Source organism: Malaya genurostris, chromosome 2, assembly GCF_030247185.1.
Source record: "Malaya genurostris strain Urasoe2022 chromosome 2, Malgen_1.1, whole genome shotgun sequence".
Classification (NCBI taxonomy): Eukaryota; Metazoa; Arthropoda; class Insecta; order Diptera; family Culicidae; genus Malaya; species Malaya genurostris.
In genome coordinates, this window is record NC_080571.1 from 284,800,603 (window position 1) to 284,824,182 (window position 23,580).

General features: G+C 36.7%; 1 protein-coding gene across 3 annotated transcripts; it reads left to right on the forward strand.

The window, feature by feature from the left end:
• The first annotated feature begins 8,363 nt into the window (after positions 1 to 8,363).
• LOC131430404 (cytochrome b5-related protein-like) lies at positions 8,364 to 23,211 on the forward strand. 3 transcript variants are annotated; one of them, XM_058595349.1, is made up of 6 exons: positions 8,364 to 8,504; positions 21,182 to 21,449; positions 21,509 to 21,900; positions 21,987 to 22,181; positions 22,246 to 22,467; positions 22,534 to 23,211. In XM_058595349.1, exons 2-6 carry the CDS (start codon positions 21,222 to 21,224, stop codon positions 22,823 to 22,825), a joined length of 1,329 nt encoding a protein of 442 aa, XP_058451332.1. In that variant the 5' UTR covers positions 8,364 to 8,504; positions 21,182 to 21,221; the 3' UTR covers positions 22,826 to 23,211. The 3 variants fall into 3 exon arrangements, with proteins under 3 accessions (XP_058451332.1, XP_058451334.1, XP_058451333.1); XM_058595351.1 differs by having other exon boundaries at positions 8,364 to 8,413; XM_058595350.1 differs by lacking the exon at positions 8,364 to 8,504 and adding an exon at positions 20,958 to 21,107.
• The last annotated feature ends 369 nt before the right edge of the window (positions 23,212 to 23,580 follow it).

A 23,580-nucleotide genomic window follows, 5' to 3' on the forward strand; every position in this document is an offset into this window, starting at 1 on the left:
TAACTGTCATGAGAAAACAAATACAGCAAAGATATGGCTTTGTTTCTTTGCTTATTTAAACCATTGAGGGATACATTAGTATTGATGAAAGAAAGTTACAAATTAGTAACCGACTATTGTACATTTTACATCAAAACGCTGCCCACTGATTTTTCCAGTTTATTCATATTTTGAATCAGACGACAACTGCCAAATTTGCTTACCAGAAACATCCTACGAAAGAATAGTATAAGTGATGAAACTTTAATTTAAAAAGGTTTTGAATACTTTAAATAAAAAGGAAGGAGGGAGCTTTAGTCGGGAGGAACGCTATATTCTACTTGACCCTACCTATATATGCACTATGAGCCCATACGAATTGTGATAAACAGAGCAAACGAACATCATAGACAACTAGATCAGGCTTTATGTCTGAGTGGCCAACTTCAAGATCAGCTGAAAGTTTTCGTCTAATTCAACATGAAGCCGGGTAAAAAATTGACTTATTAAAAATTAACGTGCAACAAACATTCTGTTTTTTCGTGAAACTATACTTAAAAGGTACGGTACGGTACGGGCAATTAATATAATATAGAGATGGCCGAAACAGTTCATTCCAAAGCACCATTCAGAGCTAGTTTTATCGAAAGAACTAGTTCTTCTGTACCGTTGATTCGTTCTTCTTAAAGTTTGAATGTTTCTGTAAAAACCGTACGAGAGCAATTATTTATATTTCTTTGGTAACAAATTCTTTGACAGTGAGTTGAGTGACTTTTTTTGCATGTATTTAAAATACCAATATACAATTTCTATTGCATTCTTAAAAACTACGACCGTTTCGAAATACATTGAGGTCTCTCTTTAAGCGGGGGATACGTACCGACGACACGACCAGGCACTCCGAAGAAAAATCTGAACAAAAAGTGTTCGTGAATGATTTACCGCCAGTTACCACAAATATTGCAACCCCTCGATAATCATGAAAATAAAGCAACTTGAGCAACACTGTTTTAGTTGCTATGAACTAGTTACCAAGGAGCGCTATAATAAATAAACAAATCATTTGAGAAAGTTGTGAAACTTTTATATAAATTCAAATTTTGTTTCAACGTTCTTTTTAGATTTGCGCCGACCACAATAGTACAATAACCAAATCTGGTACTAGAAGTAGTGTTGCGACAGAAATGCGTCATCCACAGCTACCCGTTAGCTCTATCTTCAGTGTAGTCATCTAACTCATCCATGATGATGGTCTTTCTTTTTAGAAATAACCAGTCGAGTTTCCGAAACACATCACTTTTGCTTAACATACTGTCAACCAACCCGGAAGTTAGTACCAGTCTTCACGAAATGAAAATGAGACTTCATTGTTAAATTGTATCCGACACTCTTTACATTCGACTACTTCAACAAGTTCCAGCAGCCTTACGGTAGACCGTCGTTACAGTCTGTTTTCTGCTTGAGACACAAATAATTAAATAATTTGAAGGAGACCTGTTTGCACTGGAGGCTTTCGATGTGCACTTCAAAACCTATAATTTCGATCAGATCTAATATACTGAGAAATTTGATTCCCGTGCTGTTCAAGTGCCTTTCATATTCATCAAAGTATACACGCACTTTGCGAAGACCTCAAATCACTGAGAGTAGAAGTAGAGGAGTTTCCAAAATATGACAGCGCATTGTTTCACAACATGTATGCTGATTAGCAACGAGGGTTGAACGATTTGGAACAAGGGGCGAATTGAAATGGTTTTACTTTAGAAAGTCATTAGAAAATAACAAAAATGCTTTCAATACCAAATTCTGATTATAGGACTGATAAAAAGTTTCGCAATGACGGATTGAATGACTGCAAAACTTAACGCCATTTAAAAACTCATTTACATAACAGATAGTCATTATAGATCTAAGTATGGTTACGTTGAACTATTTAACAAACATCCATGAATATTGAATTGTCTGGAAGTCATTTTTAATATGTTCGAGCACCAGCAAGCCTTAACGAAGACCTCTATCCGATTAAACTAAATAATAATTCCACTCGAGGCAGTTTGTTTTGTTTACATTTCCCAAGTCTCCAAAATGCAGTAACCAAGGTTATGGTAACTGTTATTTAAAATCAATAATCTATCAACTTGTGTTGCCAGTTTCAATTGCTTTTCAGGCATTTTCGTTTTGACATTACCAGTTACTGGGGGGTAGTTAAATTTGCGATACAGTTTCGATAGACGAGTGGCAGGTCGTGTCGTCGTACGTACCGCGTAAAAAAACGCACAGTAAAAAAACGCAAAACTAAATGTTTTTTTAATGTAAAATATCTTAGAAATGTATGGAACGTCCAGATCTATTATAATCTCATAAAAATTCTTCGAAAACATTCGACTTTGGGACGATTTTTTTTATGCCAAATATCGAAAAAAAAATTTTGATGCCAAATATCTTAGAAATGCATGAATAGTCGAGATCTGGTGTAATCTAGAAAAGAGAGTCAGAGAGTTGACTTAAAAAAATTGCGGGATAACATCAGATTTTGACGTTTCATGCATTTCTAAACCAAACCAATAAAAAACGTGTAGCTCCGGAAATCTTTCGGAAGTTACAGTTATTAATACACTTTCTTATACCATTTTCGTTTATTGATCAGAGCAGCCCGAAAGCTAACCCAGAGTCGCCAAAACAACGTTTGATATGTTTGTTTTATCAACCCTAGGTCGCTCTAGATCGGACTCCAATCGCGTAGTTTCGCTCAGAAAATTTTCTCGGGTCGCACCACGCATCCGGCCGAGCTTGTTTATTTTTTTCTTTTTTTCATGAGTTGTTGTTTAGGGCGCGTACCACGTGTTCGTTTTACTCGGAGTCAGAGTAGCCCGCGTCTAGGTTCAAAAACGAAAACGATATTATAGAATTCAACAAAGAACTGTTTTTCACTCATTCTCCCAGACGAATTTTTGAACTGTTCTCGAACGGATTGCCCACCTCTAATATACTATGTTCCTAACAACTTTTGAACTTGGACTCAAAATATTTTTCTATCAATTTTGTTATCAAAAATTGGTTTCCTCAAACAACACGGAATTTTTGGTTTGATTTCTAGGAGTATTACTGGTTATTTCGAGGTTATTATTGCATTGTCATGCGAATCTACGCTTATGTGTAGTGATTATTAAATGGATTTTACTGTACTGTACTTGGTCTTTTGTTTTGATAAATTTGATCATATACATACTAATATTTGCTTCCGTTGTTCGGTAATTTTTTTGACAGAAACTTTCACTGCCCGTACTTGCGTTTTAGTCCCATATGGAAAATCGGGGGTGGAATCATGTAAGGTGATAAGTGACTATCACCTCCTGGTGATAAAGAGGTGATCACCAGAATGTTTGGAATCACCAAAGGTGATCACTTTTACTATCACCATCACCGGTGATTGAGCCAACTTCACTCCATTTATCACCTGTCAAGAAACGTCAATTTTTCAGGAGTAAAATATGAATGTGGCGTATACCGTTGATATTAGGAGAAGTAACATATGAAAGTGGCGTATACCCATATAATATTTTAAAATCTAAATTTTCATTCCTATAGTTTTCAATCCCTTTCATTAATTCGAGTCATGTTTATCAATGATGATTTGTATGGATCGAAGAGTAACGTTGAAAAAAATTGCCCGGCGAGTATGGCAAACTGCGCACAAACAAATAAAAAATTCACTTGTTGGTTTAATTCAGTGCCGATTTTTATTTATCAATGGAAATCAATGTCACAGTCAGTTCTTTGGGATTAATTTGCTAGCTTTGAAATGACACGAATTGTTAGATCTTCTTGATGTTTCACAACGGATGGCATTCCTCTCCAATGAGAAAGATCCGTTAAATAATTTTGTGTATAGTTTTCATTCACTTTACGATAATGGCATTTCACAGAGCTTACAATTGCTAGTTCCATTTTGGAAATTTTCCCACATCCACTATGATTAGCAGCAACTAATTGTCCAAAAATATTGCCTTATTTAGTTCAACTCACAAGAAGAAAATTAAGAACGCAGTTTAATTTTTTTTACTCGTTCAGTTGAACGAGACGGATATGTCGCTCACTAAGTCACGACCATCTAATTCTACTGAAAATGTTAGCATAGAATTTTTATGTTGTTACGTTATGTGCAACAGGAGATGTCTACATTCATAAACTTATCTCTTTTCCAGAAAGCAATTTATCTTTGACTCTACGAATACCCCAATGATATTCCTTTAAATAATAATACCAACATAAATGAATTGATTTAATTGATAAATACTACCGCTCATTCAATGAATTCTTTAAACTATATAAACTAAGTTACTTTTTATTTTGGTATTTAATTTTGACACAATATCAGTACGAATTTTATTAAAAAATTATCCTCTCCGACCAATTTTGGTAGGTTATGTTTATATCAGTGGCTTAAAATTCACCTAACGGACAATAATTTATAAAGCCACTTCTCGAAAAATCAAATCACTACTAAAAGTGATAACTAAATTGCTATCACCTCCATTTTGACATGAAGGTGATTAAATCGTGGTGACTATCACCTTACGTAATGCCAACATTTGATAGTGATGTTAGCCTTTCAGCAGTGGTGACAGAACTTGGTGATTATCACCTTACATGATTCCAAATTTTCAAAAGTGATAATCACTTGGTGATAATCACCTTACATGATTCCACTCCGGCATGTCGAGAAAAAGACGATCAAAATTTTATTTTCGATTTTTTTGATTTATTGTGCTACCTAATGCTAAATCATGAAATATCGGTAATACACCTTTGCTATTCCAATATTGCAACAAACGAAATTATTGAAAATGGCTGATATGCGGGTACTTTGCAAATGGGAACGATAGGAGTTGATATTTTTTCATATTTTACTGAACAAACCCTCAACTTTTATTGCAATTTCTGAGAGTATATTGAGAATAGATTTCATTCCTCAAGCTAAATCAAAATTGGCGAAAATCGATATGGGACTGATATGCGAGTATGGGCAGTTCAGTAATTAATAGAAATAACAGATGCTTCGGTACATGAATTTTCTTTTACGAAACTTATGCAAATTTTTACCGGATGATCAATTTTACGCAAGAGAAAGTAAACAAGATTTCATTACATAATTCTGTAAATAGATATACAGTTTATACGGTAACTCTGAATAGTCGCCGAGTACGGTAAAATTAAACTGTTTGTATGGTAAAATTATCTGCCATTAACCGAACTTCTGTAAGTGCTGATTGTCGTGAAAACTAACTGTCAAATATTTATTAAAATTTAAATAATACATTCGGTAATTTTCTACCGAATTTTCAACAGCTGAACGTTCAGTAATTAATTCAATTACCGTACCGATAACCGATCGTTCGTTAATAAAAATGGTGCTGAATTGTCAAACAACTACCGCAAACTGTAAACCAAATGAATCGAATGAATGGTTCGGTATTTTTTGTTTGTTTGTTTTCATTAGGTATAAATTCTGAATTTGAACTGATTTTCGGATTTCAAAATATAAAACAACACAAATGATCAACTTACGATTAGGCTCATCGGATTTAGATATTTTTTCAGCAAAATTTGTTTTTACCGAACGATCGGTAATCAGATATGTAATTGAATTGATTACCGAACGTTCAGCCGACGACACGACCTGCCACTCGTCTATAAAAACTGTATCGCAAATTTAACTACCCCCCAGTAACTGGTAATGTCAAAACGAAATTGCTTGAAAATTTATTGAAACTGGCAACAATAGTCGAAAACTGTTGATTTAAAATAACAGTTATCCATGGTTACGTTTGTTGTTTCATTGGAATATATTTAAAAAAAAAGTTTTGAGAATCAGAAGGAGATAAGATTTTTGTGAATCAGAAGCAGTACAAAATATTCAATATTCAATATTATCACCGGGGCCCAGAATTATCACAAAAATGTAACCAAAATGGCACATTCGTAGGTATTAGCTTTGAATTACCATTTTGTTACGGACCTTAACTCGATTTTTTTATATTGTAGATCATACACTTTGGTATGAAAGAAGTAGTAGGTCTCATCTTGTCCACGGAGGAGAGCAGGAGAAATCCATGTGCGGAAAAGTAAATTTGTTAAACTTGAAATTCTGTAAGCTTTGCTCGGGAAATAAATCCTCAACTACGGCCCAGTAGTCGAACTGATCGAGTTCCTATGTACGATAATGCGAAGCATAATATTGATCCCGTGAATTTATACGAAACGTTTTTTCATAGTAATGCAAATAAATATTGGAAAAAGCCTTTTTAAAATGCTAAATTTAATATAACCTATAATTGTTTATCATCATTTGAAAAATATAATTAATTATTATTGTGAAACTAAAAAAATTTACTCTTTTCAATGAAATTTCGAATTATTGCGGCACAATTTAAACGGCTTTAATCAGTTTTACGAAACTGAGCTCTCCGGATATCATTCAACATAAACGTTCAACGGCTTAGTAATCAATACACAAGACAGTAAACAATAAGAAACTCTCAATTGTTATTGTTAGTCATTTAATAAAATAAAAATTTCTTAAAAAATCACAAAGAATTGTAAGGTTGATTTCATCTCAGCGAATGACCATTGTATCTGGTTCTTTGTGCCACAGAGTTGTGTTTGGTGTTTGAACTTTAATGTGATTTTGTGAAAAATTGCAGTCCGAACCTAAATATGTGTATGTTACGCAGGAATTGTCTTGGGTCTATGATGTTTTATACTTGAAAATGGGTTCTTGAATAGTGAATTTCTCCGGTGTCTTGCCATGGTCGTAGTCTGCATTCTGTTTGATTTATTGCATGTGCTTTCTAGCAGATAATCGTATCTGACGGTAAAGGCTATTTGCTTCAGTTTATTCGATCGCTTGGTAACTCGTGGTATGACTATAGAGCACTGACGCAAACATACAAAGAAAAATTATGGTTTTTATTATTTCTACTTTTTTACAATATTGTAATGTCGATCAGTATTAAACAACGGAGTTTTTTACTCACCTATTTAATCATATTGCTAAAAATTGCGTGCAAAGCCCTGCGAAAACTTCATTAATCTGATTGAAGAAGACTTTGTATTTGTTTATTTGTGTTGCAAAAGTTCCTTGGTAACTAGTTTATAGCAACAAGAAAAGTGTTGCAGGAAACATTTTTTCAATGATTAACAAGGGGTCGCTATATTTTTGGTGAGCGGTAAATCGCTCACGAACACTTTTTATTCTGATTTTTCTTCGGAGTGCCTGGTCGTGTCGTCGGTTCAGCTGTTGAAAATTCGGTAAAAAATTACCAAATTCTGCGAAATTTTCTAAGTGTGTATGTATTATCTCGTAAAAAAGCATAGTGGTAAACTAAAGCCTTTTCTCTCGTGCTAAAAATACTGATTACTTGGTTTAAAAATTTAGAATCAAGCATAAGTTAGTAGATTGAATTAACACATAGATATATCGAATACTGTGTATGCTAAGAGCAAATCCAGCAGCTGCAAGATTCATATGGGTGGTCTATAATGTAACTGAAACTGAAACAAACGTATCCCCCCAGGCCGTTCTAGTTTTATTTATTCGACTAGTTCTTCTATCAAATTTAAAACTGGTCTATTTTTTGTATACTTGAAACACGAGTAAAACACTGCTGGGGCTGCCAGTTTATTTTGTTATAATGGCTAGATTTAAATTTTAAAACTGACATAAATTATGCATCTAGAACTAGAACACTCCTGAATATGTCCTAAAGTAATTGAGACTAGCAATGAGCATTATTTTCTGGGAAAATGTTCTCTATGCAACTTTCTCTTAACTACCTAAGTTTAAACAAAGTGGATCTGAGTAGTTTCTATAAGTCACCGAAAATATACCGAAAGGTTAGTTATAACTATTCAATAGTTGGTAATAATTACTCAGCTGTTGTAACGACTTAGTTTCAGGTAAACTGCGGTTCACTTAAATTAAGTCTATTGAAAGAAACTCTCGCGGTTTGGGGCTTTGGCTTTCTTTGTTTTGACAACAATGGAAAGAGCAAATTAAAGAAAATATACTGATCAACTCAAAAATAAGTACAAAATAGTGTAATAATAGGTACTTTTTATTCGCTTGAATTTAAGCACTACAAAAATATTGCACATTGCACAGGAACCTCACATCAATTGACGCCAATTGGAGCAACTTTTTCGAGCGTGTAACGTATGTTTATCTGTGGGTCGCAATCCGATGAAAACAATTCCATGGACTACGCAGTATCAGTGAGTTCAGAAGTCGTCGGTACTACTCCCAAGCTGTAGAGTACACATGCATGCAGAACGGAACTGATAATGGGTTACACGGGAATTACACATTTCAGTTCGATGCGGGATACAGTCTAGTGCGGGTTTAAATAGCCTTCAACCGGGTCGCGATCGCATTGTGAGTTCAGAATTTTGTTGTGAACCTGTGCGTTTGGTTTGAGCGATATTTAAATCAGCTGCGAGCTAGTCATATGATTTGTGCACTGGTTGTAAGTAACATTCGGAAATAAATGTTTGGTTTAGATGGAAGTCGGGTTGCTTTGATCGTATTTGTCGTTGAAATTAATGGTTAATGCGTTCTGTTTTTTAAATGCATAGTAAGCCAGATTTGAAATATTGTTGCTTAGGTACCGAAATGCATCGAATTTTTACATTCGTTTTTGCATTCCAGAAAAAGAATGCCTTGGTTGCAGTGAAGTCGGTGCTACACTTGAGTAGTGCATGGTAATAAACAAAACCCGAGAGTAGTTGATAAGCGAGTCTGAGTCAAGAAGTGTAGTAAAATCCGCATTTAATTTTAAAGCAAATCGCAAAAATGATAATTTCCATTAACACGATGCATAATGGGTTACTGAGAAAAAAGTTAATGTGAACTTGACGCGATACACGTTTAGAAAAAATGAAATAAAAGTGTAATACACAACGAAAAGTAGATAGTCATTCAGAGTTTGAATCATTTTATTTAGTTTACACACAGATAACGGATATCTAAACTGCTATATGAACTGTTTGTACAATTTTGAATGAGTAGTTGGGCGAATCACTGACAGATGTCGTCGCGATCGCGATGCTGGAGTCTCATCACGTCAAATTTTTGTTTTGGGGTACACGGATACAAATACATTGCCGGTACCATGGTTAAATTGATGATTTCCACAACCAAAATTTAGGGTACAGAGTGGACATGCCTGTAAATTCCACTCAGTCGCATTATGATTTTTATATCGGTCTCTACCCGAACAGATGGTAATAACAGAATCATAACAACTGGAGTAATTTTTTGCTGAAAAATTTTGTAACAAAATTTGAAATATTTTTGGCTGGTAACGGCTGTTAAAATAAAAAAAATCATAACAAAAAAGACTCTAGCGGGAACAAAATCGTAACAGATTTTGAAACGTTCGTATCATCATTATTATTTAATTTGATATAACTACAAAGTCCGAAAGCAGAAATTGATATCAATAGTTGTAATAAATTAGATAGCAAATTTCAAACAGATAAACTATATCACACCCAACTTTTAGCATCGTTTCAATCCAAAATTGTTGAATGATTTTTTCTTATTAAACGAATAATTTATTTAGTGATCTGGCTTCTTGATTTAGTTTTTTTTTCGAAATTCTGATCATTATATTTCGATATAAAGCAACGGAAGAACTCATTTTTTCAATTAATGAACTTTAGTCTTGCAAATGAAAATAAAACATCATAACTGATTTTGTTATTATATTGTTATCATAAGTTTTAACTTTCAACTGTTTTCATTTGTGAAATATCTCAAAATAACACAAATTGTTATAGATATCAACTGTTGTTACACTTGTGTTATGATTTTGTTATGTGCATCTGATCGGGTAGTGTGAAAAAATAATAAAGCAAATCTTCTAAGAATATAAAAATGGCAAGCGTTGTACTTGACAAACTTGTGCTCAATGCAAATTTGCTCAGAGAAACTCCTGCGATCTGCCTGGGTATTTTGAAGGGTACTTTGATTACAAGTAAAATATCACAACTCATATTATAATAATAAGAAAAATAATGACAGTTGCAGAAATCAAAACAATTCACTTGGTTATCAGAGCAATCAGCAGTGGTATGAAACCGAAAATCGAGGCAAGTCAGACCCTGGGTGAAAAATCGGAGTGAACGGATCGTTACTATAATATTAATGTTGCACGTCGTATTTTCCCACAAATGTATATTCAAGAACATGTAAAATTGCGTGATTCGAAATTTACAAGGCTTGAAATCAAATGAAATAAAAATCTATAGCTCGATAGCAGCAGCACGGCTTGAACCGAGAAACATTAGATTACAAAACACGCCAGTTAATGGACTGAGCCACAGAAGCACATATCTGCTTAATGCATAATTGATACATCCATACAGCGGCACTTGGTTACCGAGTGCAAAAGCCTGTAAAATTCTGTACGTAAATAGTTACTGAAAATCTGTTTTAAATCGTCGTGTGGTATATTAATGCATTTTCTGGAGCCGAATCCGAATAAAATTCAACAATTGTCTGTGAAATCGTAAAAACTTGTAATGGAACATTATTTTTGTGAAGTCGGTTCAGTCGTCAGATTGATTACTATTTCGGGGGGAATTTCGTCACTATTTCCAGTAATTACGGAACCGGAAACCGGGTCCCTATATAGCCGGAATCGTATAGTTTGTTTGATTCACTAACACGGTCTTCAAAGTGCAACTGTTTTGGGCCCAGTTTCGATAATTTTTTCTAAGTGTTTTGCACCGTAATTTTATATCAAGATTTGCAATTTTAGGCACACATGACTCTGTTATTCTGAAACCGGAATTCGGATCCAACAGCTAAGTAGAACAGCTGATAGACAACCTATACAACCTTTTACCTTTTAGTAGTCGAAATTTTACCACTTACCAAAAAATATATATTATATTGTCACTAACCCAACAAGTTTATTATCGATTTATTAATTTATTTATTACTGCTTGAGCGGAAGAATAGATATAGAGCGAGAAGACTAGTGTTTGTTGCCTGATGAACAGAGAGAATGTTTGCATATAGGGTAGCGTAGGGTATCGTGAGGCGGCTAGGATTTAGAACATGTTTGATGTACGCTTACAGACCCAATCTTGTGGTAGTGCCGTGTCTACCACAGCTCAGGGTGGCGAAAGTGGATTGCATAAGAACGTAGGATCGCTTTTTTGTCTCTAAGCGTATTTAAAAAAAAACATTTTTCTGTGAGTTTCTCATTCATTTGACTGTTTCAATATATGTTTCCACTCAGCCATTGCAAAATCTGAAGATTCTTATATTAAATTACATTGTCTCCAACCAACATGATGCAAACTAGAATAATTTACCAGTTTGTTTCAAGGAATGTACTTCGTCACTTGAAAACTAACAAACATGATATGGAAATTTTCCTACTTATCGCCCTGTGAATTAGAAATAAGACCTTTCATTTGAACCAAAGTTTGTGAAGATCAGTTCAATCAGATCTGAGAAAGTTGTATATGTATTCTTTCATTTTTTTGCACATATTACCATATCAGATGTAACTCCTGGTCCGGAAGTCAGATCCGGATAAAAATTAAATACTGAACTATAGGAACAAGTGTATATTTTTGTCACTTACCTACACTCATGCACACACAAAAATTTTACGATTTTGACGAAATGAGTTGAATGGCTTTCGGGACGGTTTTCACTGTGATTGAATAGTTTTTCCGAGAAAGGAAATAAACTGTTTTCGTTCTTTCTATTCAATCTTTTAGTTATTAACAATTGGAAGCCTAACTTATTTCCAGACATTTTTTCTCATAAACTCTTTGAGTTCTGAGTAGACAAGCTAATTAATAATTCATAATGATGAAACGAAATTAAAAAAAAACTAATTTGATAATTTACACATATTTAAAATTACATCTATATAATATGATAGTTAAACTGGAACTGCCTTCGTCGGATGCTGTGATGGCTCGAACTCCTGGTTATTGTAAGTTCTCACTAACTGATGTTGATATTTTGGTTACTGGCGAATACTTGCAGATGTCACCAAGATCGACACGAGCTGCCACCACGATTTGGGTGCCGCTTACACATGAGCCATAATTTTGGGTGCAACATTCACTTCACGCTAGATTTTGTTTTGCTGTTGGTTAAAATGACAAGTTTGTTTTTGTTTTATTCCGATCGAATTCTCGTGTGATTTATGCGACATGGGAAAAGGTTGCCTTTAACACTTAGGGAAATCGTGTGATGAGTGTTAAAATTGTTGTAGTTGGAATATTTCTATAACTGGCATGAGGGTCGAGTAAGTGGCAGTAGTGTTTCCAACGTATAGAAAATTTGAAATTTTCTCAGGATTTTGAAAAAAATTAGCTCGAGCCTGTATATCTGTTATCTGTGCCCTTATGAAGACCCTTTCTATATGAGAAATGAAAAGAGAACTGTTTTGGTCATATCGTCCTTCCTATTTGATCTTTCGTTTATTTGGGTTCTTCCCATAACAACTCTTAACTTGTTTTTACAGGCATTTTTTTTCCTCATAAACTTTTTGAGTGTTGAGTAGACAAGTGATTGCAAAGTCTACCAAAGTCAATATAGTATAACCAGCTCGAAATCGTCATACCAGCGCATTTCCGCATTGTACAGTTATCGTAAAAGTCAATAGTACTTAAGCGGTTTACGAATTACGAGGAGGTTCTAGCAAGGCTTATCAACTGGCCATGAGAAAAGTGCCATATTCAATGGTTACTCTGATGAAATTGATATTCACTTGACGAATACTGCATCGGATTATTTTTTTGTTGTAATGGCGTCTTCATTAAAGTCCAATAATGTGGTATTTGGTTCGCAGAACGCTTCGCATCTTGTAGACGGAAGCGTTCTGATTTAGAGATTTCTGTCTTCTGGTAGTTTCTGTTACTGTTATCTCTGCTATAATTGATAAAATATGATTAGTTCCATACGCAAAACTACAAGCAAATCAAAGCCTTGGTATTACATAACAATTTGCCTTAACTGTTTCACAGCCGATCCATAGTATTCAGAACTATTACATGGCTGTTGCTACGATCTTACTGATACTGAGAATCTTGAACAATACGACAACTGGCTTGTAAAGCCTGTACCCTATGTTATAAATTGAACCACTAACCCGGGACCAAAACCAAAATTAAACTATTCCGAACACGAATACGAGCAGACAAGTTTTTCAACACTGAAATCCTGTATCTAACATTGTTGTAGCACAACATTTTGCCCTCAACTGCAGATTGAATTGTATAGTGATTGAACATATTCTTTTGTTTAATTGAACTTTATGCATTTCAGTTACATATAGATCTATTAGCTAGTCCAGAGAAACGTCTATTCCATTCATGGGGCCGTTCATAAATCACGTAAAGCGGATTTGATAATTTTTAGCTCCTCTGTTGGTTTCCCGTTCACTTTCTAAGGCCTCGAGACTTTTCAAAATTAAACAAAAATGATAAAATACTTTGTATTTGTATTTCAAAAAATCACTGTGTGCTCAAGTTAACAACACAGATAAACATATTTTGTTAATTTACATCTATTTTCATGCACACATTTGGAGCAGGTAATTAAACAGATAGTTACTTTACGATTTTGTACGATTCAATATAATTTAATCGCAAAATTAGGCGTTGATTGAAAGATACAGCTTTATTAATTGAAAACTCAATGCAATCTAATTTAGTTTGGCATCGATGATGGTTGTCAATCAAAATTTCTCTTCAACACATGTTACTATTGATTTACATGTCGTGTAAATTTCATTCAATTCATTTTTTCCTGTGAAGCTTGACAAAAAGTCAATACACTCAAGTATCTTCTTATACGATTTTTCATTGTCTTCACCAAGCGATCCATAGAAAAAAATATTTATTGTTGGGTATGATAGGTACTTTCCGAGATGAAGAAACTCATTTTTTAGGGCGTTTTTACGCTTTTTTCTCATATTTTTATATGAGCTATTGCTGATCATATTTTCGCCAGTTTTGAGCTAGGAATTGAAAAAAAAAATCAAAAGTAACGAATCTACGCCATGACAAGTATAATGAACTAACATTAAATCTAAACTTGAGCCTGAAAATACTAATTGGATTTTTTTAGTTACTTTTTAGTTAATTGTTTTTCGTTTCGACTCCGGCTTATGCATTACCTGATAACTGTTTCCAGCCTTAGCCTAGTTTTGTGCTAGGACACCTAACCGTTTTAAATTTTGTTTACATTTCGTCTTTGACTCATCAGTGCATAACAGGTAATGTTGAACTGTTATGTCACTTAGCAGCTCAACATAAACCACTAAGCAGGCGAGAAGTGTTTGCTATTTGCAGAACACTTTTTTGTTTTTCACCGAAGTTCGACTTTTTCTGGTCGATTCATTTGCATTAGATATTTCTAGCTATTTTTCAAATTGCTCGAATATCAGATCGACAATCATTTGCGATGATAAGTATGGTTACTTGCTTCCAAGCAAAATTGTTAGACTTGTTATGTTTTAGAACCGAAGAAAATAGAACGTCGGACTTTGAACTGTCCAATTTGTACACCGGGCCTTTAAAGTAAACGTAGACCACTTGGGCATTTGGTTATTCATAGATTTAGATTACACTTATCGCTAGATGCCGTAGAGGTACTATTTTTGATTTATCATCGAACAAACGAAACGCGATAACAAATATTTCACAGGAGGTAAACAGCATCAAAACATTCGTAGATATCTGTTTGCAGCTTATTATCGAATGAAACTGTTGATTATAGAACTGAACTTGGTTATTCAAGGGAAGATTTTCTTTTTTTGCATTTCAATGAAGAGTGCCGCTGATGCTCATTGAATGTTCTTGAATATCCAAAGCGAGGAAAGATGATTTGACGTCGAAAACCGGCACGGCGATAAAAGGAATTGGAGGCATTACTCACCACAGAGACATTTCAATTGCAACAAAGAACACAACTCCGGTAACCAGTAAGCACTAATAATGGCATATTAAAGTAACCTTTAATGAGCACCAAAAATTCTTATAGCTCTATATCTGCTAACTGATAGCTCATATGTTGTAAATTAATGAGAATCAGGATGCACAATAGTCATAAATAAGCATTCTCTATAAATAGCCGCATATTTTGCCAAAGTCGGCCCTAATTCAGTCTCAAGAGCGATTAAAGTGCCAATTAGCGATTATTTTCTGTTCTAATGCGGCATGTGCTTATTGGTTATCTGGGAATAACACTATTATACTGCATGATATATTGCCAATGAGTATTTACGGACTTAAGTTGAGATCACAAAAGTCCCAGGTCCCAGGTCCCAGGTCCCAGGTCCCAGGTCCCAGGTCCCAGGTCCCAGGTCCCAGGTCCCAGGTCCCAGGTCCCAGATCCCAGGTCCCAGGTCCCAGATCCCAGGTCCCAGGTCCCAGGTCCCAGGTCCCAGGTCCCAGGTCCCAGGTCCCAGGTCCCAGGTCCCAGGTCCCAGGTCCCAGGTCCCAGGTCCCAGGTCCCAGGTCCCAGGTCCCAGGTCCCAGGTCCCAGGTCCCAGGTCCCAGGTCCCAGGTCCCAGGTCCCAGGTCCCAGGTCCCAGGTCCCAGGTCCCAGGTCCCAGGTCCCAGGTCCCAGGTCCCAGGTCCCAGGTCCCAGGTCCCAGGTCCCAGGTCCCAGGTCCCAGGTCCCAGGTCCCAGGTCCCAGGTCCCAGGTCCCAGGTCCCAGGTCCCAGGTCCCAGGTCCCAGGTCCCAGGTCCCAGGTCCCAGGTCCCAGGTCCCAGGTCCCAGGTCCCAGGTCCCAGGTCCCAGGTCCCAGGTCCCAGGTCCCAGGTCCCAGGTCCCAGGTCCCAGGTCCCAGGTCCCAGGTCCCAGGTCCCAGGTCCCAGGTCCCAGGTCCCAGGTCCCAGGTCCCAGGTCCCAGGTCCCAGGTCCCAGGTCCCAGGTCCCAGGTCCCAGGTCCCAGGTCCCAGGTCCCAGGTCCCAGGTCCCAGGTCCCAGGTCCCAGGTATCAGATCCCAGGTCCCATGCGGATAGAAAAAAGAACTTAAACAATGGCATCACTGCAGCCTTCAAACGAACCTAAGATTATTAAAATCGGTTCAGTTATCTTCGACAATATTAAGTGTGATGAAAAAAGTATGGTCTCTCGAGTACGTCACTTATACGAATCAAATTTTATCCAATTGATGTTTGCCCATCAAATTTTATCCAATTGATGTTTCTTCCAAACGAGCCCTAGAAAATTGAGTGGAGAGAGAAAAAAACAGTTTATCGGTTACGTCACTTTTACAATTATATCTCCGATACCGGAAGTGTCAGCCATTTACCCTCTGCCATCATATTTAAACAAAGATAACATCTACCTGAAGTTTTCTAACGTTTCCCCTTTGAACTAAACCCATGACCCATTAGTAGTTTTAAAACGTATCGAAGATTGTTAAAATTGATTTCGTCATCTTCGCGAAAATTAAGCGGACCGAGAAAGTGGAAAAAGTGCACACACATAACCACATATATTTTCGAAACTCGTCGAGCTGAGGTTTGTCCTGCAGATACCCTTTCTGTAGATGATGAAAAAACACAAAAATAATCGGGATTGGACCACTCAAAACAATATTTTGTGCAGATGTTTGTAGATGAACACTGAAATACATTTACATTAAAATTAGTAATCAATTTGAACTTATATTCAAGGAAGTCGTAGCATCATGGAATATTATTGCCAGACTGCCAGTTGTATTACCTGACTTGACGTTGCATATTTGGTGTTGGAAATCCATGTCAACTTATGAAGATCAAACTAGATAAGTATATGCGATAACAATTCAATTGTTGTTGATAAAAAAACTATTAAATTTCGTCGTAGAATATTCTTGTGAGCACCGCAATGACTTACGAAGATATGAAATTGAATCTACCTGTCTATAACCATAATCTATTGGAATAACATCTATTAACATCATTGTATTGTAGAATTCATTTTGATAGCCAATACAGATAAATACAGCTATTTTATACAAAAGCAATACAGATTTCCTATTAAAATATCTGGCATCTCTGATCAAATGTAACCAATTCGCATGCGCGTTTTGACACTTCGCGTTTTGACGCTTGCACGCCGGCAGCAACCTTGTGTCATTTTCGTTTGAGCAATCGGGAACTGACCCAGGGTAGTTTCATCACACAAACAGTTTTCACTAAACTGAACTGGATTCGCATTTAGCAACGCGGGGTGTGAACAGACCCGATATATTTGACAGCAGTTAGAGTGGAAGCTGGGTTAATTTTGGAATCAAGCGAAAGCGACATTAGTGTAAAGGTTCGGCGACGTACGCAACTTTATACTTCACAATTTAATTATGAAAACGGGCAATGCGAAACAGACAGGACTATTCTTGTTGATTTTATGGGCAAATAACTACGCTTTATATTAGAGATTTGTAAGAACTGATTGAAGACTATTTGTTAACATCCGAAAAACAACGAGCTTCAGATTAAAAGATTAAAATTTTCATTGAAAAACGTTATGAAAATCAACACGAAACCGCTTAGAAACTGAGAAACAAGGAAAACCGTTTAACTAATTTTGTTCACTTTTTCTCACTAAATTATCCTGAATTTTTCGAATAATCCTGAATTTTTCGAATAATCCTTTCGATTTGCGGCGAGGTGTCATGGCGAACTGGATTTGTTATAATGTTAGTATGAAGACTTAACTAGTCTATCAATTCTGTTGCTTTGAAATAAAATATGACAGATTAGGAAACAACGAATTTGTTGTGCTTAATTCTATTCTGCCGATTTAAAACAAATATATAAATATTTCTGTTGTAATAAAATTATAGTTGGTTCCGTGCAATGACAATCTTAAATCTTTTACCAATCACAATCCAAAAATCAATCTTCGGCTCCATTCGAATTCCAGTCAAGCTAAAATGTGGTACAAACGATATGGCAAAACGGTTCGACATTTGGAAAAGTGAATCACTACACTTATTCTAGTTGTTTCGATTTCGAATTATTGAGCCATTTTTTTATCTGCATGAAAAATTATTTAAATCTATACCATTAATTAAAAAAAATCGCTGCACAAAGTTTTGAATTTGACTGGTATTAATCAATCAAATTGATGATTGGATATCATAACGAAGTAGCTAGTTTGAGGGTTGCTGCGATCACACGGCACCAACTGTCGAAAACTTTAAAATGGTCTATATTCGCTGTCACATGAACTTGACTAGGTCGAATGAATGTCAACCAAAAGTGACAGAAGGGCGCCGTGCAACTTGTATGCACTTCGCCTGCTTTTATTGCACACACTTTATGGTTTATGTGAAACTGTGTTATTAACGACCCGCACACCCCGCTGTGCCTTAATGCCAAGTCCTGGTGCCGGAGCAGATAGAACCTCGGAAAAAATATTAAGGTTACGGGACGGTGTTAAACTGGTTATTTTTGTGTAATCAGAACCGGGTTGTAGTGGTGGCTTTACGATTGTTTTGTTATGTTCGTGCGTAGAAACTAATCGTCACTAAATACGGATCATTTTGCAGTCATCGTTGATTGGCTGATTGACTCGATGTAGTTAAAGTGGAATATTTAAGTCAATTGTTGTTAACAAAGAAAGTGATCAGGCCGGTTCGAGGACTTATCGTAATAATCGTGCTTGATTATTAATAAACATATGTAATTAAAAATCAGGTAAATGGAAGTTTCATTGTCAATAGCCTCGCGAAAGAAGCCAATGAAGTTTATTGATCTCGTTATTGGAAAACAAAGCCTACATTGATGGTGTTTCACAGCCGCAAGAGGTGCTAACACGTTCAGTGGGGGTCAATCGTAAATAACTGCATTTGTGTTCTTTGTTGTATTATTGATAGGGCTTATTATCATTTTATTATGATTTGGAATGGACACCGAAATCGTTATGACTCAATTTGTCAGTATCTGCATCGGTAACAGCATCAGACAATTTTGTTTTGCAATCTGTTTAATTTCTGTGACAATTCAAAAAGAGTTCAAGGTTAAGAAAGAGGTAAAACATTTTACTTTCTTAGTATTTAGAAAGGTTAAGTCTGCAGAAGTAAACTGGGAAACATAAAAAGATCAAAATCACTGTCACTTTTGCGTTTATTCATTTGTAGAAAAAAAAGTAGACGCCGGAGATCTAGGATCGGTTGGACCGGCCTAATGCGGATAGCCTTTTAAATATAAATTTAAGATCCCGACTTTCTTTCTTGAGGGAAGGGCGGTTTCATAGCTATACAGTGTGAGTAGAGAGGGTCATTGGTTCTCTGATCGTGTTTTCATCACGAGCTTCGACGTCGCTGTATTTGTTGTGGAAGCATAATTATTGCTCGAGGTGTTGAGGTCCTTGTTAGTTGTACCAGAAGCGCTCGTAGTTTTATTAGTGCCGGTTTTTTTTTGGAATTACTGAAGTATCATTGACGTTGGTTGTAGGAGATGCGAGGTGTATTAAATTGGTGGTTGGATATGACTTATTCAGTGGATTCTTGCGATGTGAGAGTGAAACAGAAAAACTTCCTATGTGCCAGACTGGGAATCAAACCCAGGTGGATTGCGTTAAAGGCAGTAATATACTCATAGTTTACCCCGAATCATGATGAACTAAAATTAAGATTCAATGCAAAGTTCTAGGTATAGTTCCAGAATCCTGAAGGTTTTGAATTATTACATGGAATGAAAAATCTCAGCCCTCTCACAGAAAAGACGTGAATAATATATATTTTTGTTGAGAACAAGATGACAATCCACCTACTAGTGTTTGAATAATAGCTGATCGTGTTACACGAGTTCTAGTTTTTATCAAGCTATGAAAAAAGACGCACCAGCGCATTCATGCATAAAACAACGGTGAAATTGAATTATTTGCAATAAGGATTGGTCCACCATCCCCCGTACTCCCCAGACCTGGCCTACAGTGACTATTATCTATTTCCAAACCGAGAAGGTTTCTCCAAGGAAAGAAATTCCAGAATTCAAATGTAGAATCCAAGTTCAAAATCCAGCTCCAAAATCAAGGTCCAGGTATAGTTCCAGGATTCCGGGGTCCCGGTCTAAATCCGAAATCTTCGTTCAGAACCAAGGCCCAGAACTCAAATTTAAAATCCAGGTCCAGGTCAAAAATCATCGTCACGATTTAGGTCCAGAATTAAGGTTCAGAATCCAGATTCAAGACCCAGAACTAGAATTAATGATTTAAGTAATTTTTTGCTATCGTATGTGACGCATTGAAAGTTGGCAAAATTCATACTGTAAATCAACCAGTACGTACGATTATCAATATTCGGATGTATGGAAAGAGCATCTCAGTTTTATTCGTATTCACGTCATTCAGTTATGTCTCTGACATTGCCCTCCTGTCTATTTTTCACACATAACACGAAGCCCTTCTATGCCGACCGAAGCAGAACTGCTAATGAATGAAATGCGAGGTGTGAAGCAACGATCAAACCCGTCGACTGAGTTAGAGGAATGAAGAGGATGACATCATTATGACATGCTGTGATTGGCTCGTGGAAACATAGGCCAATTCAAACCGATTTTTCAATGATGTACTACTGAAATACTAAAACGACGTTGCAATGCATGCTTATGTTAAAATTTTTCGACCTCACATAGTGAACAGGAAGGGGTTTTTAATGCCAAAATTTGAGCAAACTTTGAGTTTATTTTTATTGCGCGCGTGATCGGTAGCAATGTTGATTTTTTTTACTAAGGAAGGTCTCTTCTCATTGTCATCTATATATGAAATCGGTTATCATCAATAAATCGTAGTCACGATTCAACCGAGAAAATAAAATATGAATAAAATGTTAATGTAAACTCGTTGGTTGTAGATGATTTTTCTGACGTAGACATCCACTGGCTATGTGTAATTGAATAGATTGTGAGCACAGCAGCTTCCATCTGACCCAATTGATTGTACATTCAGTATTCATGAACTCAACGATCAAGTTTAATTATTGTCAAGTTGAGTGCGTACGTCAGTGGAAGTCGGCTAGAATTCGCTTCTCAATTCTTCCACTGGCATTCGGGAGTTCACATTCAGCATACTGATTAATAGACCGTATTGTAATCTCAGAGATCACCCGTTGCATACTAATGATAATAGTTTACAACGCACTTGTTTTTTTTTTATTTTGTAGACACCCACGCACACGAGCTAGTCAAAATAGATCATCAGTCATGGAGGAAAAAGCGAACGGTGTTCATCAGCTTAAACTGATGACCACCATCACCAATAAGTATCCGACGTTTCGCGATGAAAACTTGAAAACTGCGTACCGCTGGTTGGAAGGAAGACGACACGATGATGGAGCGGAAGGGCTTTGGAGAATCCATGATAGCCTGTACGATTTGACGGATTTCGTCGAACGGCATCCGGGTGGCCGGGATTGGATTCAGTTAACCAAGGTAAGACGTCTTTTAGTCTGAGCAGTTGTTATACCGTGTAATCACTCGGTCCTGATCAGGGAACGGACATCACGGAAATGTTCGAGACGCATCACATCACCACCAAGGCGGAAAATTTACTACCCAAGTTTAGGGTCCGGGAAGCGACACAACCTCGGAACGTGAGGATAACCTTCAAAAATGATGGATTTTATCGCACTTTGAAGCGAAGAGTTCGCGACAAGCTGCCCGAGCTTGACAAGTCACCGATCCAGACGTCCAATTTAATAATTGACTCACTGTTGGGAGCGGTATTCGCGTTTGCCTTTCTGGCAGTGAAATACAACAGCTATCTGCTGGCAGTGGCTTGTGCTCTTTGCGTCAACTGGACGGTGATCAGTGCCCATAATTACTTTCATCAGAAGAACAACTGGAGAATGCGGCTGTTCAACTTGTCGTTCCTAAGCTATAGGTAAGTGTGTGTGTGTGTGTGTGTGTGTGTGTGTGTGTGTGACATTGGCCTTGGGTTGTACCTTTCATGGAGGCAAATATTTCCAGAGAGTGGCGAATATCGCACGCAATGTCCCATCATCATTATGCAAACTCATTACTCGATTTGGAAATATCATATCTTGAGCCTTTTCTTTGCTGGTTGCCAAACCCGGAAATCAAAGGAGTGCTACAACGTTACGGATCCTGGATTTATGGACCGATTGTGTACGCGATGATTTGCTTAGGGGAATTGATTAGAAGGTAAAAAAACAAAAAAAAAGCGCAGAATCGTCCAAGGAATAACCTATTTTTTCTTCATTCCCAGGGTTGTAGAGACCATCAAAACAGGGAAAAGCAGTATTTTTGCGGACGACTTGATTGCGTTTGCGATACCAACCTTCATGTACTTTGTCGACTCGAGCAGTTTGTTGAACGTGCTGAAATTGTGGACCGTTGTCATATTCGTAGCAAGCTTTGCCTTTGGATTGATCGGTTTAAATGCTGCCCATCATCAACCAGAGATTTACCATTCCGGTGATAAAATTCCGTAGGTGGTTTCTCGTAAATAGAGCGAGTGTATCAAAAAGCTAATTGTTTACCTTTACCATCGCAGGGACGAGATCGATTTTGGAGTGTATCAAATTGCGACGGTAATCGAGCGGTCGGACGTCACAGGGTCGCATCTGTTCGCGCTGACCCACTTTGGGGACCACTGTTTGCATCATATGTTTCCCACGTTGGATCACGGAATACTGCCGCAACTGTATCCGATATTCCATCAGACGTGCAACGAGTTTGAAACCGTACACCGTCAAAGTTCTTGGCTACGTCACATTATTGCCCAGCACCGGCAGTTGGCACGTGTCGAACCGCGAACCTATGATCCGCGGGCCAAATTTCCGTGATGATGAAAAGCCAAAGTACTAAGGAATTCGTGTTAGGGTGATATTATGATTAGTGTCAAAATAACCAGTGGGATTACCGGGGTTTTGCGAAAACAAAAAATTTCGTGGGCATATTTGTTAAAGTGTGGGATTAAATAGTTACTTAGTAGAATAGTAGAAACATGTAACACAGGGAACTAACAGGGAACACGATCATTTACGAAAATGTCATTTAAGTACCAGTGACATTTACATTAATCATACAACAAAAATTGTGATCCATTTTATTTTTGAATTTTATGAACTGACGAAAAAAGTTGTGAACAAAAACAAGATTATGTTTATATACAAACCAAAGTGAGATTCCTTATTTTTTTTTAAACATCCCAGTTAATGTATCGAAATAAAGTTACGATTTGTTACAAAATAATTCGGCTCAGGCTTTATATTGGAAAGTGAACATCTCGTTGGAAGTTTCACTAGACAAAAGCTCAATTTAAACTATTGATTTCAGTTATTTTCTTGGTTGTAACTATTTATTTTCTTTGCTATAAATCGATTGATGATTGATGTGTGATACTAAAGACTGTCCCAGAAAGTATGGACGCAACCAAAAGCCGCTGCCATTTCGCAATGGTTCAGAATCTGTCAATTTTTATGGCTGCATCCTGCTGTTTACACTCTTCTCTAACTACTTATGCAGTTGTTTATTCGTTTCCTCTAGTTTGTTTCGAAATGCGTGGACTTTCAGCAGAACAACGTCGAAAAATTGTGTA